At 44.4% G+C, this 17,445-nt stretch overlaps 1 protein-coding gene across 1 annotated transcript in view; it reads left to right on the top strand.

Moving 5' to 3' along the window:
* cd2ap (CD2-associated protein) overlaps positions 1-16,701 on the top strand; it is a 100,396-nt gene extending 83,695 nt beyond the window's left edge. The window contains exons 17-19 of the mRNA XM_034699312.1: positions 8,398-8,597; positions 9,337-9,400; positions 14,182-16,701. Coding sequence (XP_034555203.1) covers positions 8,398-8,597; positions 9,337-9,400; positions 14,182-14,223 — 306 coding nt within the window. The 3' untranslated portion in view covers positions 14,224-16,701. The remainder of the gene's footprint in view (positions 1-8,397; positions 8,598-9,336; positions 9,401-14,181) is intronic.
* Positions 16,702-17,445: the final 744 nt, after the last annotated feature.

Below are 17,445 nucleotides of genomic sequence, written 5' to 3'. Positions count from 1 at the left end.
CTAGAGTAAATTTCTATCTGGTTTGCCGAATTCCTTCCCCTTACCCCCGTTAAAGCACATGAGTCAATGCCGTACACTGTCCCTTTAAAGAATCACTATATCCCATTAATCAGGAAGTACTTACTCTAATAGCTTCAAACCATTGTAGATGCGTACGACTGGTGTGCAGGAGCCCAGGTTTGGTCAGGGGGCATGGCTTAATGACTATCTTAGCCACGCCCACAACATTTCAAAAAAAGTTGCTCCACAGCACAGAGAACACTCCTGGATTGATCATGGACCAAGGAAATCCAGTTTAAATACATTGTGATGCAGGAAAGGTGAGCGGACATTGACTCACATCCAAAGCAGACACGAGCTGCACCTCGACACGCGTTGTACCTCGGCACGCGCTGCACCTCGACACGCGTTGTACCTCAGCACGCGCTGCACCTCGACACGCGTTTTACCTCGGCACGCGCTGCACCTCGACACGCGTTGTACCTCAGCACGCGCTGCACCTCGACACGCGTTTTACCTCAGCACGCGCTGCACCTCGACACGCGTTGTACCTCAGCACGCGCTGCACCTCGACACGCGTTGTACCTCAGCACGCGCTGCACCTCGACACGCGTTTTACCTCGGCACGCGCTGCACCTCGACACGCGTTGTACCTCAGCACGCGCTGCACCTCGACACGCGTTTTACCTCAGCACGCGCTGCACCTCGACACGCGTTGTACCTCAGCACGCGCTGCACCTCGACACGCGTTGTACCTCAGCACGCGCTGCACCTCGACACGCGTTTTACCTCAGCACGCGCTGCACCTCGACACGCGTTGTACCTCAGCACGTGCTGCACCTAGACACGCGTTGTACCTCAGCACGTGCTGCACCTCGACACGCGTTGTACCTCGCTACGCGCTGCACCTCGACATGCGTTGTACCTCAGCACGCGCTGCACCTCGACACGCGTTTTACCTCTGCACGCGCTGCACCTCGACACGCGTTGTACCTCAGCACGCGCTGCACCTCGACACGCGTTTTACCTCAGCACGCGCTGCACCTCGACACGCGTTGTACCTCAGCACGTGCTGCACCTAGACACGCGTTGTACCTCAGCACGTGCTGCACCTCGACACGCGTTGTACCTCGCTACGCGCTGCACCTCGACATGCGTTGTACCTCAGCACGCGCTGCACCTCGACGCGCGTTTTACCTCAGCACGCGCTGCACCTCGACACGCGTTGTACCTCGCTACGCGCTGCACCTCGACACGCGTTTTACCTCAGCACGCGCTGCACCTCGACACGCGTTGTACCTCAGCACGCGCTGCACCTCGACACGCGTTGTACCTCAGCACGCGCTGCACCTCGACACGCGTTGTACCTCAGCACGCGCTGCACCTCGACACGCGTTTTACCTCAGCACGCGCTGCACCTCGACACGCGTTGTACCTCGCTACGCGCTGCACCTCGACACGCGTTTTACCTCAGCACGCGCTGCACCTCGACACGCGTTGTACCTCAGCACGCGCTGCACCTCGACACGCGTTGTACCTCAGCACGCGCTGCACCTCGACACGCGTTGTACCTCGGCACGCGCTGCACCTCGACACGCGTTGTACCTCAGCACGCGCTGCACCTCGACACATGTTGTACCTCAGCATGCGCTGCACCTCGACACGCGTTGTACCTCAGCACGCGCTGCACCTCGACACGTGTTGTACCTCAGCACGCGCTGCACCGTGACACGCGTTGTACCTCAGCACGCGCTGCACCTCGACACGCGTTGTACCTCAGCACGCGCTGCACCTCGACACGCGTTGTACCTCAGCACCCACTGCATCTCGACACGCGTTGTACCTCATCACCCACTGCACCTCGACACGCGTTGTACCTCAGCACGCGCTGCACCGTGACACGCGTTGTACCTCAGCACGCGCTGCACCTCGACACGTGTTGTACCTCAGCACGCGCTGCACCGTGACACGCGTTGTACCTCAGCACGCGCTGCACCTCGACACGTGTTGTACCTCAGCACGCGCTGCACCGTGACACGCGTTGTACCTCAGCACGCGCTGCACCGTGACACGCGTTGTACCTCAGCAAGCGCTGCACCGTGACACGCGTTGTACCTCAGCACGCGCTGCACCTCGACACGCGTTGTACCTCACCCACTGCACCTCGACACGCGTTGTACCTCAGCACGTGCTGCACCTCGACACGCGTTTTACCTCGGCACGCGCTGCACATCGACACGCGTTGTACCTCGGCACGCGCTGCACCTCGACAAAGGGGGAAATGGGGGAAAGAATCTGTGTTTCTGAGTTGAGGTGGTCATGAGTTCCAGAGACGGGGAGCAGAGCGGCTGAATGCTCGACTCCCCATAGTGGTGAGACGGGCGGAGGGGACAGACAGGTGTATGGAGGAAGAGGATCTGAGGGAGCGGGAGGGAGTGGGAACATGGAGGAGGTCGGACAGATATGGGGGGGCGAGGTTGTGGATGGTCTTGAATGTTAACAGGAGGACTTTGAACTGAATACTGAACTGAACAGGGAGCCAGTGGAGCTGTTGGAGGACAGGAGTGATGTGGTGGATGGAGGGGGTTCGGGTAATGATACGGGCAGCTGAATTCTGGACCAGTTGGAGTTTATGGAGGGATTTGTGAGGGAGGCCGAGGAGGAGAGAGTTGCAGTAGTCCAGACGGGAAGTGACAAGGCTGTGGACAAGGATGGCGGCAGTGTGGGGGGTGAGGGAGGGGCGGAGACGATTGATGTTACGAAGATTGAAGTAGGCAGTCCTGGTGATGTTATTGATGTGTGATTGAAAGGATAATGTGCTGTCAAGGATGACACCCAGACTCTTAACCTGGGGGAGGGTGAGACGGAGGAGTTATCAATGGTGATGGAGAAGCTGTTGGATTTGGATAGAGTGGATTTGGTGCCAATGAGGAGAACCTCGGTTTTATTACTGTTTAATGTAAGGAAATTTAGGGTGAACCAGGTTTTTATTTCAGAGATGCAATCAGTGATGGAGGTGGGCGGGAGAGTGGACGAGGGGTTAGTGTTGAGGTCGAGCTGGGTGTCATCTGCGTAACAGTGGAAGTGAATGTTGAATTTGCGGAAGATATTACCGAGGGGAAGGAGGTAGATGATGAAGAGGAGGGGCCCCAGGACAGAGCCCTGGGGCACACCTGTAGTGACGGAGGAAGGAGACGATTTAAAGGACTTGAGTTGAGTGAACTGTGTGCGGCCAGAGAGGTAAGATGTGAACCGGTCTAACGGAGTGTGGGTGATACTCATTCGTCCATGAGTCGTAAATCACGACTTCTAAGACATGGTGCAGTGTATGCCGGCCTGAGAGGAAAGACCGCAGTGTTCAGGGCTTAGTATACTACATTCAGATTCAACAAGTACTCCTTTATCCCTTAACAGTATCAACCTTTTGTACGGACCTTTGAGTAAAATGGACTTCTGTTGAATCGAGGTGAAGCATTTGTCACACGAAAAGAGGCTTCAAGCTGTCTTTTAGACTGAAGTCAAAAACACAGTTTTAAAAAATGCTTCAGTTTGATCCAGTTACAATAAAAATATATCAACAGTATGACAGACACTTCATGTTTTTACCCACAAGGAGCACCCTGAATCTTCCACACAGGGAAATGATGCAAGAGAGAGAGGAGCAAAACCAAACCAAGACAGAAGCAGGAGGTCTGCTGCGTGCTGTTCAGGTTTCACTTTCAGCAGTTCATGAATTGCCTTCGATCCTTTCAAAACTGGATTTGTCATGGTCAACCTGTTCAGCTGGGGGTACACAACACCAGGCCACCCTGTAGACACACACACTTACAGACAGACGGACAGACAGAGGGGTCGGGATAAAGCGTAGCTCGGAGCGCTCATAACCCAGCAGCTCAGACTTCTACAGATGAAATTGCAGGACATGACCTCCGATTGGTCTGATCTTTTAAAATGAGTTTCTGACCCTCGTGTTATTTCGACCAGTGAGGGTTGAGAGCGAGAGCTGAACATGTCGGCCCTCCAGGAAAGGACAGGTCGTAGCTATCGAATTCCTTGTTTGAACTTAATAACTGAAGCTGCTAGGGTAGACGGGAAATGTGCATCATGACAATAATAAAACATTCTGAGAATATGACAGACCAGAGGGGTATAATACGAAGCCAGATTTGCAGTTATCAAGGTAACTTCAGGGTTAACTTTGGATTTTCAGGACTACGAAGGTGGTTCACTCCTCCTTACCAGGGTAGATCACCATGGTTACTCATGCTGAACTCCTAACCTGCTCCGAAGCAGGTTATGCTCAGGATCAGAGATCAGTTTGGAGAAAACTCCGCCCACTGACCAATCAGGTCGCTCGATCACGGAGCTCTATGAGCTGATCGCGAGGGGAAGGGGGAGAGACGTGAAGGACACTTTGTCTACTGTATGATTTTATATATAAATACTGATGACAGTTATTGATTATCTTTCCTGACATCATATATAAACAGAGTCTGAAGTCAGATTATTCAGATGAAATTGTTTGAATCATGTTCTCATTTTTATTAGTCCTTTAACCACAGCGCTCAGTTTGATACCATCAGGACTGCAGCTGAAATATAACGTCTAAAACTGTCACACACGACACAAGATTACATCAGAGAGAGATCACTGTCAGGGAATAAACAGTTATTATAGTCAGATATATCTAATGATGAATAAACAGAGTTATTATAGTCAGATATATCTAATGATGAATAAACAGAGTTATTATAGTCAGATATATCTAATGATGAATAAACAGAGTTATTATAGTCAGATATATCTAATGATTAATAAACAGTTATTATAGTCAGATATATCTAGTGATTAATAAACAGAGTTATTATAGTCAGATATATCTAATGATTAATAAACAGTTATTATAGTCAGATATATCTAATGATGAATAAACAGAGTTATTATAGTCAGATATATCTAATGATGAATAAACAGAGTTATTATAGTCAGATATATCTAATGATGAATAAACAGAGTTATTATAGTCAGATATATCTAATGATGAATAAACAGAGTTATTATAGTCAGATATATCTAATGATTAATAAACAGAGTTATTATAGTCAGATATATCTAATGATGAATAAACAGTTATTATAGTCAGATATATCTAATGATCAATAAACAGAGTTATTATAGTCAGATATATCTAATGATGAATAAACAGAGTTATTATAGTCAGATATATCTAATGATCAATAAACAGAGTTATTATAGTCAGATATATCTAATGATGAATAAACAGAGTTATTATAGTCAGATATATCTAATGATAAATAAACAGAGTTATTATAGTCAGATATATCTGCACTAATGATGAGAAATAAGACGTGATTTGCACATGCAAACAGTTTTTGTCTGATCTCTCAGTTCTTCCTTCATGTTTCAAACTCATCTGTGTTGAAGTTAATCTGGATTATGTCTTTAACTTCTTCATATTTTTCTAACATCAGTGCAGTGTTTGAAATTCATGTGGATGTGCTGACGGCAGACTGTCCGTGTCTGTGATTGGTCACAGGTTACCTTCTCCGCCCTGTTCATGTGAACACTCTCAGGGTAATTCTGGATTGACTCAACATGTTGATAACCAGCTTCGTGTGACAGATTAGCGAGATCTCCTTTGTCAGGTTCAGTGAAGCCGGATCAGGAGAAGATATCTAGGATATGCTGAACTCACTTCGTAGTATACCCCTCAGACGCTGATGATGTGTAAAGGTTTGTCTTTGTAAATAAGGCCTTACCTACCCTCGCCCAGCACATTTACACAGACCAGTTACAGTGACTCTGTCAGTAGCAGCTCAATAGTAGACTAATTATTGCAGCTAAAAGCTAACACTCTCCCTTTTGTATATGAAGGGATGTTTATTTTTTTTAATTATTAATTTATTTATTTTATTGTGCAAGAAATGTGCTTTACAAGAAAAGGGGGATAGTAGACAGAATAACAAGTAAACAAAGCACGAATATTGACAACATAAAAAAGCAGACAAACAAAGAAGTGCTAATGATAAGAATAATAATAATAAAAACAAAAGAACAAAAAAGAAAAACAATTGATGTTTTTAAAAAAAACAGCCGAAATAACCGATATAAACTAAGCAATGAAAGAGGGAGAAAATAAATAATAATAATAAAAATAATAATAATAATTGATTGATTTGATTTACAAAAATGGATTCATATTGATATTTAGAATATAAAAATACCTGCTGAATTAAAACATCTGGTTGTGCTATGCTCCTGTGCCCCTAAAAAGGGTCTAATGAGGCCCATGGTTTTGAGTCAGTTACAAAGAATGGATCACTGGAATTCTCCATTTCAAGGAGAGTCGACTTTAAAGGTCGTAGAATCCTGAATTCTGGATAAATCTGGAGGATCTCATCCCTTTGAGGATGGAAAGTCTAGGGTCTGTATGCACATCCAGCCATTAGAGATGAAAACGAGCCGTTTGTACTAATGGTGAAAGAAGAGTCGATTAGCGGTCTGCATGAGCCAGGTTAACGCCCCAACAAAGCATTACATTTAATGGAGGTAGACCCCACTATTACAGGTGCTAACGGCAGGATTACCACACCTGTTAGGCAGTTTAAAGGATGGAGGACATCGTGCTTATGTGTTAGATTTAGGAGATGCAACATAATTCTAAGGTAACCTACCAGCAATACCATGAATATAACCTTCCCTCATCCTTCAATGGGGGGACAGGTGGTCCTCCACCTGGACCTGGCGGTGCTTGTTGCTCAAAGACGCTTTCATGTTGCTTATTTTATTTTGTAGGTCTTCTACTGAGCATGCTCAGAAACACCACACGCATTTACCCGGTTCAAGATCTGAAACCAGACTTCCCCTTTCTCCTTGTTTGTTCTCTTTGAGGATTGACTTGCTGATAACAGCTGTTTGTTCATTCTATATTCTTCTAATCAAATGTCCATTCCTTCATCCACTGAATAATTTTATTTTCTTGATCTTCTCTCAGTCACAGCGGTACCGCTCGCCATGTTTATTGTTGTTTATGCGTAGTAGGCATGCACAGTTTGAATTTGTTGGATCAGGGTTTTCCAGGAGGTTCCCTGGACATATGATGTTTTGCACCAGCCTCACTTTCATGGCGCAATCAGTTAATTGGCCAATTATTTGCAGTCGTGCATGCGGCTAACGCTACAGCCAAATGGGCCGATCCATAACGCTACGTTAAGACTAATGGTCCCGTTTGTGTAATGGCTGGACGTGCATACAGGCCCTGGTCAGGGTATCAACATCATATATTGAACTTCTATGATATCTACAAATCTTTAATATATACAATGATATCTCAACAACTTGATGACTATGAAATTATTGTGATAGTATGTGCTACACCTTTTAGTCACTCATTAGTCAGACTGTACCCTCAATTTTAAAGTTCCCCTTTATACAAGTCTAATAATAATACATTTATTTATAAAAGCGCTTTAAAAGATTCTCTAAGACACTTCACAGGAAAATTAAATTATACAATAGGAAAGCAAATGAAAACAGTGCAAAAAAGCAAAGAAAAGCAAGGCAGCAAAATAAAACAAAACGAGAAACAATAAAACAAAACAACAACAAAAAAACAATCAGTTCTAGTTTAAAGCCTTTGTAAATAGGTGGGTTTTGAGTCCGGATTTGAATTTGGTGAGTGAATCTGAGGTGTAGGGGGAGAGAGTTCCAGAGGGTGGGGGCAGCGACAGAGAAGGCCCTGTCCCCCCAGGTTCGGTGCTTGGGTTTGGTGAGAGGGGTGAGGAGGTTGGCGTTGGTGGAGCGGAGGTTGCGGGAGGGATTATATGGCTGCAGAAGGTCGGTGAGGGAGGAGGGAGCTAGGTTATGGAGGGCTTTATAGGGGATGAGGAGGATCTTGTACTGTATTCTGAAGGGGATGGGAAGCCAATGGAGGTCCTGGAGGACTGGGGTGATGTGGTCTCTGGAGCGGGTATGAGTGAGGAGGCGTGCAGCTGAGTTTTGTATGTATTGTAATTTGTTGAGGAGGGTGTTGGGTGAACCGTAGAGGATGCTATTGCAGTAATCGAGTCTTGAGGTGATGAAGGCGTGGATGAGAGTTTCAGCAGCAGTGAAGGAAAGGGAGGGGCGGAGACGGGCGATGTTTTTGAGGTGGAAGAAAGCCGTTTTTTAAAATATTGTTAATGTGTTGTTGAAAGTTGAGTGACTGATCAAAAATGATACCAAGGTTACGGATGTGGGTGGATGCTGAAACAGTGGATTTATCAATAGTGAGTGAGAAGTCTGGGCAGGTGGAAGTGAGGGATTTTGGGCCTATGATGAGAATTTCTGATTTATTACAATTGAGTCTAACTCTGTTCTCTCCGTCTTTATCCTCAGCCTTCAGCGAACCCCTCGTCCCCGTCACCTCTGCCCAGTAAGGCTGCCTCCACCAACATCGAGGCCAAGCCCAGTCTGACATCAGCCCCGGTGTCACAGGGACACGGCGTCCAGCTGGACTCCAACTCCCAGCTGGACGAGCTGAGGAGCCAGATGAAGGACCTGCTGATGACTGTGGAGCTGCTCAAGGCCCAGCAAATGTAATGAAGCTCCCCTTGGATCTCTACGGGGGGTTTAAATGTGCCGGTTGAGTTTAAAAGAATACACTCTACTTTTGTCTGGAGTCGGGACAAACACGAGGGGCGGTGTGACGTCTGAAAGATCACATCTTTAAGGAATCTAATCTGTGATACTCTGAGTCACACATTGAACCTTTAAAACGACAGCAGCTTCCCACACTATGTTCCCTCTTTATTTCATTGTACAGAAGTTTGATAGTCGATGCTAATCAGTCAGTCTGGATGCTTTAAAGAATGAAGAGCGGCTCCAGTGAGCATTAATCATACATCTGGATCGTCCATGTAGACGCAGAACTTCAACCAATCAATAACTGGACTGCAGTCCTCACATCACGTCCTTTGATTCATGCTCGGATGATATCGAGTGCAGCAGCATGATTGCTGGTCTGAGTCTCTGCAGGGGGATGCAGACGTCCTTTTTACTCTCTGAGTGGCTCCGTTAGGCACTCCATTATGCATCTGATTTCAGTGAAACAAAGGGTCTGACAGGTCCCATGTGACTGTGCGTAACAAAGGTGTTTGTTCCAGACCTTTACATCCCCTCCGCACGTCCACATCCTCGTCCAACAAAGCTAAAGACCACTACTATTGACATGAAGAGGCACCATTAGATCACGAGTGTATACCTTTTATAAATGCTGTCGTGCTCTACATCTGCTGATGATTGTGTGTGTGTGTGTGTGTGTGTGTTTCTCTCCAGGAAAGAGATAGCAGGGCTCCGAGGAGAGCTGGATGACGAGAGGCTAAAGCGCATGGCCCTGCAGGTAACATTTAACCCCGGAGCAGCACACACAGAGCTGTCCACACCCATTTCTTTCCTCTGGTTCACACGCAGGAAGCCTGAACAGCTCCACTCATGTCACTCACACATTAACACGAGACGTGACGGCCGAGCAGACTCAAATATTACTGTGTGAGCAATGCATGTTTGTGCATGTGACGCACAGACTGTAAAGCAGCTCCCTTCACTGACTCACATGCAGAGACATCAGACTGACTTCAGCAACGATGGAGAACAATATCCACAGCAGGACATGTTTGATATACTGGAATACATGACGGCTGTGACACTAAAACATCTAATGTCCAGTTTACAAAGTCTTACCCGGGACATCCACCAGATCCGGGCTCTCTCGTCCATCAACAACCACCGGTTGTGTTTTCAGAACGCAGCACGGAGCAGGACCGCCGGACAGCTGGAGTCATGTGACCGAGGTTTCCCCGCGGTACTCACTGAATCAAGGATTCCCCTCCTCCTCTCCTCATCCATGTTGTCTTTATGGTCCTCTGAAAACCTCCGACCTGTTGGCGCCACTGGTAGCGACCCTCCCCCAGTGCTTTAGGACAGCTTGCTGAGAATGTGTTCCAGAGTCTTCTTCTTTGGCACAAGGTGCTGACAGATACACATTGTAAACAATATTGAAAACAGGCTGAGAAACAGATACAATATTCTTCACACAGTGGCTCCCAGCCCAGTCTCTGCAGGACCCCCCCTTTGGTTGATACAAATCATTTGCACAGCTGATCAGTGATCCGTTCAAACACCCTCCATGGATCCACAGATCAAAGGATTATTCCTCATCTTGGTGTTCAATGATAATTTAAGGAGAAGCCTTTTCTTTTAGATTACAGCAGACGTGTTTGCTGTAATCTAAATGATAGCATGTTTGTGTTTGTAAAGTTGATGTCCTTAGTTCGGCGGGTAATGAATACTGTAAAGAATGATGCAGTACATTTTTCCAATAGCACTTCTTCTGACTGCTAGGATTAATCAGAACCAGAACCAGAATCAGCTTTATTGGCCAGGTATGCTTGAACACACAAGGAATTTGACTTTGGTTAACTGTGCTCTCTTTGTACAAGGCATAAGAATAAGACCTACAAATAAAATAAAATAAAAATATAATAACAATAACATCAGCTATAAATACAAAAGAAACAACAAATAGCTTGACTAATATGTACAGGCTAAAATAATATGATAAAGTGCAGTGGTGAGTTGCAGAGGTAGTTTTACATTATAAAATAGAAGTTAAATAATAAAATAAATAGAAATATGGAATTCTGCTTGGAGAATTGTTGGAATGTATATCTACATGTATATTTACAGAGAGTATTTATTTGACAGGTCTGACACTGTGATGGTTTAGTGTTCATCAGAGTGACAGCCTGGGGGAAGAAACTGTTCTTATGGCGGGTTGTTTTGGCGCACAGTGATCTGTAGCGCCTGCCGGAGGGGAGTTAGTTTGAAGAATTTGTGTCCAGGGTGTGAGGGGTCAGCGGTGATGCTACCTGCCCGTTTCCTGGCCCGGGACCGGAACAAGTCCTGGATGGGGGGGCAGGTCGACACCGCTGATTTTTTCTGCAGTCCTTATAGTCCGCTGCAGTCTGTGTTTGTCTAGTTTGGTAATAATAATCATTAATTAATTTATTATTATTAATTAATAATCAGAGTTGTATATCAAGTGATGTTGAACGTGGCAGTACTGTATGGATTGGGTTGTTAATTGATCTGGGTCGCCAGAGTTAACTGTTTAGCCTCTCCGAGGTGTCGTGGGCCAAACTAAAGGAAACATCAGTGAAGGGGGGAGCCCACATGATAACCCCAGTGATGTGCTGGCTCTCTCTGCCCATCTGTCCTTTCTATCTCAGGCTTAGGGGGACATGAGGAGCCATGGAGTCGGCTACTAAACCCATCAGTAAAGGGTGTAGTGGGATGGGTTTCTTCCAAGTGGCAACCTCTGGTCTCCAAATATGAAGCCCATGTGGAAGTGTTATAAACTGCAGTTCATCGAGTGTCCACTAGAGGCTGGCTGCAGAAACACCAGAAACCACATACACACCCATTCAAAGAAGACGATCTTTACAGCAGAAATAAACATGTTTACAGCCTGGTTCAAAAAACGGCTTCAGTCTACGTAGCTAATCTCTCTATCAGCACACACTGTATGGGGGTGAATTTTTTTCTAATGCGACAGATCAGAAGATATTAAGACTACGAGTTTTTGCCCACTTAAGGACATGACTGACTTGACTGACAGGCGGGAACACATAGCTGTTGGCTAGGAAGCTCAAACTCCGCCTCTTTACGTCACACTAAGTTTGGTTGAGTTCAGCATTTCCAATATGGCTTCAAAACAGCGCTCAGGAACAGATGGGTGACATCACGGATACTACGTCCATATTTTACACAGTCTATGGTTTCTTCCCTGAGTGCTCACCCATTCTTTCAGCACAAGTACCTTGTGTTTATCTCAAACACATGCATGGAGATACACAGGGGTGTGTTGCTCCTACAATAAGTCAGAGTTAAGTGACGTTTTAATTCTATAAGACCTGGTCTAAACCAAGTGGCCGTGAGAATTGTAGCCAATGCTGAAGTGTTAAAAACTGCAGTTCCTCGGGCGTCCACTTGAGGCTGGCTGGAGAAACACTAGAAACCACATACACACCCATTCAAAGAAGATGACTTATGAGTTTTGCCCAAATAAGGGGATGACTGACTTCATTGACAGGCAGGAACACTGTAGCTGTTAGCGAGGAGGCTAACGGCCAAATTCCACCAGATACGTGTCTGGTCAGCCTCTGATTGGTCACAGCACTGGATCTGATAGGTTACTATTCTAGTTAATGTGTTAACTTCCACTGGATCTGCTATTTATGGAATTTATTTATGGGAATTAATTAACTGGGAATTAAGGAATTTATGGGAATTAATTAACTGGGAAATATGGAATTTATAGGAATTAATTAACTGTGAATTTTGGAATTTATGGGAATTAATTAACTGGGAATTATGGAATTTATGGGAATTAACTGGGAATTATGAAATTTATGGGAATTAATTAACTGGGAATTATGGAATTTATGGGAATTAATTAACTGGGAATTATGGAATTCATGGGAATGAATTAACTGGGAATTATGGAACTCATGGGAATGAATTAACTGGGAATTATGGAATTTATGGGAATTAACTGGGAATTATGGAATTTATGAGAATTAATTAACCAGGAATAATGGAATTTATGGGAATAAATTAACTGGGAATTATGGAATTTATGGGAATTAACTGGGAATTATGAAATTTATGGGAATTAATTAACTGGGAATTATGGAATTTATGGGAATTAATTAACTGGGAATTATGGAATTCATGGGAATTAATTAACTGGGAATTAATTAACTGGGAATTATGGAATTCATGGGAATTAATTAACTGGGAATTATGGAATTCATGGGAATTAATTAACTGGGAATTATGGAATTCATTGGAATGATTTAACTGGGAATTATGAAATTTATGGGAATTAACTGGGAATTATGGAATTTATGGGAATTAATTAACTGGGAATTATGAAATTTATGGGAATTAATTAACTGGGAATTATGGAATTTATGGGAATTAATTAACTGGGAATTATGGAATTTATGGGAATTAACTGGGAATTATGAAATTTATGGGAATTAATTAACTGGGAATTATGGAATTTATGGGAATTAATTAACTGGGAATTATGGAATTCATGGGAATTAATTAACTGGGAATTATGGAATTCATGGGAATGAATTAACTGGGAATTATGGAATTTATGGGAATTAACTGGGAATTATGGAATTTATGGGAATTAATTAACTGGGAATTTTGGAATTTATGGGAATTAATTAACTGGGAATTATGGAATTTATGGGAATTAACTGGGAATTATGAAATTTATGGGAATTGGATCCGCTCCGTTGCGTTCCGGCTGCGTCTCTGATCCAGCAGGTCTGAGTCCTCCGGATCAGATACACAAGACTTCTATTTTTGCCGGATGCCGGAGCACGACGCATCAATCTCAACAGAGCAGATGGAGCGGGACAGGAAGTCAGGTTTCACCAAAACAAAATGAAAACATCCGGTTAATTTTCAGAATCAAACACTCTGTGTTATCACCAGATCGTATTTCACTTAACTACAACAACAAACCAAAGTCATGATGAGAGGAGCCAGGCCTGGAGTCAACAGGTCAGAGGTTTTCAGAGGACCAGAAAGACAACATGGATGAGGAGAGGAGGAGGAGGAGAATCTCGGTCACATGACTCCAGCTGTCCAGCGGTCCTGCTGATCGAAGAGTCACTGGACAGGGATCTGGTGGAAGTCCCATGTAAGACAGGAGGTTAAAGGCCCGTCTCTTTACGTTACTCTAGCTCCACAGAAGATAGGTTGAGTTCAACATTTCCAATATGGCACCTGCTGACGATCGGCTTCAAAACTGATGGGTGACGTCACAGAGACTACATTCATTTATTCTACAGTCTATGTTTCAAACCTAGAGATTTGTGACCCTGCTGTCTGATTCAAACTGTGCTAAACTCTGCTTCATTGAAGTATTGGTACAGAGTGAGGAGCAGTCCTACAATTCCCATAATGCTCCTGGACAGTCTGTGATGTAAGACAGGAGGATGGCAGCTGACTCATGGACTGAAGAGCAGCATGTGACAGCTCTCACAGTGTCTCATCTCCACAGGTCTCATGCTAACTGCTGTTTGTCCGTGTCTGCAGATGGAGATAGAGAAGCTGAAACAGACCATCCACTCCACGTGAAGCCCGCACCCCAATCAACAGCAACCCTCAAGATCGGCTGTTGGCCTGTGGACCGAGCAGAGACCCGGCGGGCGGGCGAAAGGCGGGCGGTGCATACGCAGAGATGAACGGGTGGAGAGAGGAATCAGATGAACCACCTCATGCACAATCCAGTGATTTATGAAAGTATAAACTCTTCTGATATTTGTAAACATACATTTTGCACATATGATTTTTTCGAGCTATGTAGTCACCGGTGTATATGTTTCTCTTTAGTTGATTTTGCCAACACAAAAACCTGAGGCCTTACTTTGAACTCTTGCGCTGGACTAAAACTCTTCCACGGCTGTCTCCCTTCACTTTAGCGCTCCGTGGACCCCCAGGTCTGGGGTGTGGGGGGGGTCCACTCTCAGAACTACTGACTTTGTACGAAGCAGGGGACTCTTGTTTTCCTCACCTGGTTCTCTTTCTCTCTTTTTATGAATGCACAAATAGACGATTTCCTGAGTTTGATCTCCTGATCCTCTCCTCCTCCTCCGCGGCCGCAGCGCTTTGTGTTCCTTTATTTTTATATGCTTTCTTGCATTCCTATCCAGGGTAACACTACTGTGCCTGTTATGAAATGAGGGGTTCGTAATGAGAGATTACATTTACCGTGATGGTGTCGAGAAATGTTGCAGCATGATATTGTATATCTATTTTTGTCTACTGACACGCCGAGTCGAATACTAAACAGAGGGCCTCTTCCTGGCCGGTATATTCTATTTTTGTCAGACTGTTTCTCTTGTTGGGAATGTTCTCAGAGATTTAACTCTTCAGGCAATACACAGGGAGTCCAGGAGCGAGAGAGGTAGAACCCTGAGAGGAAGAGAGGAGGAGGATTATTGTTTTGATCATCTCTACATCCTGCTCTCTCTGTCCCTCTTCTTATCTCGGGCCTGCTCTATCTTTCCCTCCTTCTCCTAACTCTTCATCAAATGATCTGTACTCCAGAGAGTCATTCATCCTCCATGCTGTCCTTTTTGTAAATGTCCTTCCTCCAGTTTTTTATCTCTTCCACATTCCCACTGCACACGTTAAACTGGAAGCACAAAGAAGAGAGCGTTAAAGAATGAAATGATATTTTCTTGATTCTAAATGTTTAAAGAACAAAGACGTAATGCCCCTTTATCTGGATCTTTTATGCGCTTACATGATCCTAAAACTCTGCTCTCACTTTGGGGCTTTTTGTATGAAAATCAGAGACATTGAAACTTTGTACAGTCGTCGTCCACAGAGGACAACCCTGACGCTCACGACAAAGTGCTTTTAACTGCCCGGTGGTGATCTCAGATCTCACAGGCTCTCACAGGCTCTCAGAGCTCTCAGCCTCCATCAACATGTTCAAATAGAGTCCACTTTGGGATCTCTGCTCCAGAGCGAGCGGCCCTTTCACTCTCTGACGCTCTGTACACCCCGCTAACATTCCCACCAGCCCGAGCTGATACTGGAAATAAACGGCAGCGACGTTGAAGCTGCTTAAACATATCTCTGTAGCACAAGGCCAAACGTAAATCCACTCAGAGCTGAGAGCATGTCTGATTATTAAACCTCCCCTCGGAGCGTCCCAGCCTCAGAGGGTGAAACTCTTCACATGGAGGCTTTAAGATGATTCTAGAACCAGAAGAGAGATGAGACCCTGCTGTTCACTCACTGCTTTTACTGAAAGCATTGTCTACAGACAGAGTCCGCTCCGGATGCTCACCTGGTCTCAATCCTGCATGCGTGGATTCTTATCACAGCTGGGAGGGCTCAGGAATTCCATGTAGGATGAGAGTCTGAGCTGTGGCCCCGAGCTCTGAATGTACAGTGTGGGTTTCTTGTTATCTCATGCTGACACACTTTTGAGAAACTGGAACCGATGTAGACTCCAGAGAAACCCTGGAGCCGCTCTCTGGATTAGGAGGGAAAGCTTCAGAGTTTGGATCAAATATTCACACCATCTTTTAGAAGTTGTATAAACAGATCTCCTTTTACTGTTTTATTTTAATTGAACTATCGTATACATATCTCACTGAAGTCTTAAGACGTGTTGACCGGCTGTTAAACCCTCCTCAGGCTGTGATTCATGTGTTTGATGTGTGTGTGCATGCTTTGGCCGACGTGGCTCATCACAGTGAACTGTAACGGCGTCACGATGATGAGCGTCTCTGGACTCCAAAGTGCTTTGATCAAACACCATATTTTGATACCTAACATTGAAGCTCTTTTAGCAGCTGTGACACAGAGCGGGGAGGTGATGAAATACTCACACCTTGGGAGAGAGGGTCTGGGGGGGTTTGGTGACGGCTCTTTGTGTAATATCTGTAAAGTGGCTTTACTTTGTACATTCCAGAGTTTGACACCAAGGAAAAGAAATCTGTGCACAATCATAACATTTTCAAATTGTTTACATGAGCTGTATCTTTGCATGAGCTGAGAACCTTCTCAGAAATAAATAAATTTCTTTATTAACTGTCAGAGACTCTGCACCTTCTTTATTATAACGCCAAGCTTATCATATTTGATATATCAGTTTTAGAGACCTCCACATCATCAGTGTCATATATTTTTTACTCAAAAACCCTAGGGTTGCAAAGGGGGTGGGGGGTCCGGTAAATTTCCATGGGAAGTTAAGCTGGGGAATTTTGGAAATATTCCAAATTGGAAACTTTCCATGGGAATGTATGTGAATTAACTGGGAATTATGGCATTTATGGGAATTAATTAACTGGGAATTATGGAATTCATGGGAATTAATTAACTGGGAATTATGGCATTTATGGGAATTAATTAACTGGGAATTATGGAATTTATGGGAATTAATTAACTGGGAATTATGGAATTCATGGGAATTAATTAACTGGGAATTATGGAATTTATGGGAATTAATTAACTGGGAATTATGGAATTCATGGGAATTAACTGGGAATTATGGAATTCATGGGAATTAACTGGGAATTATGGAATTCATGGGAATTAACTGGGAATTATGGAATTTATGGGAATTAATTAACTGGGAATTTTGGAATGTATGGGAATTAACGGGGAATTATGGAATTCATGGGAATTAATTAACTGGGAATTATGGAATTTATGGGAATTAACTGGGAATTATGGAATTTATGGGAATTAATTAACTGGGAATGATGGAATTTATGGGAATTAATTAACTGGGAATGATGGAATTTATGGGAATTAACTGTGAATTATGGAATTTATGGG

Source organism: Notolabrus celidotus, chromosome 13 (genome assembly GCF_009762535.1).
Source record: "Notolabrus celidotus isolate fNotCel1 chromosome 13, fNotCel1.pri, whole genome shotgun sequence".
Classification (NCBI taxonomy): Eukaryota; Metazoa; Chordata; class Actinopteri; order Labriformes; family Labridae; genus Notolabrus; species Notolabrus celidotus.
The sequence above is the reverse complement of the archived record's forward strand: the minus strand, read 5'-3'. Positions and strand labels throughout refer to the sequence as shown.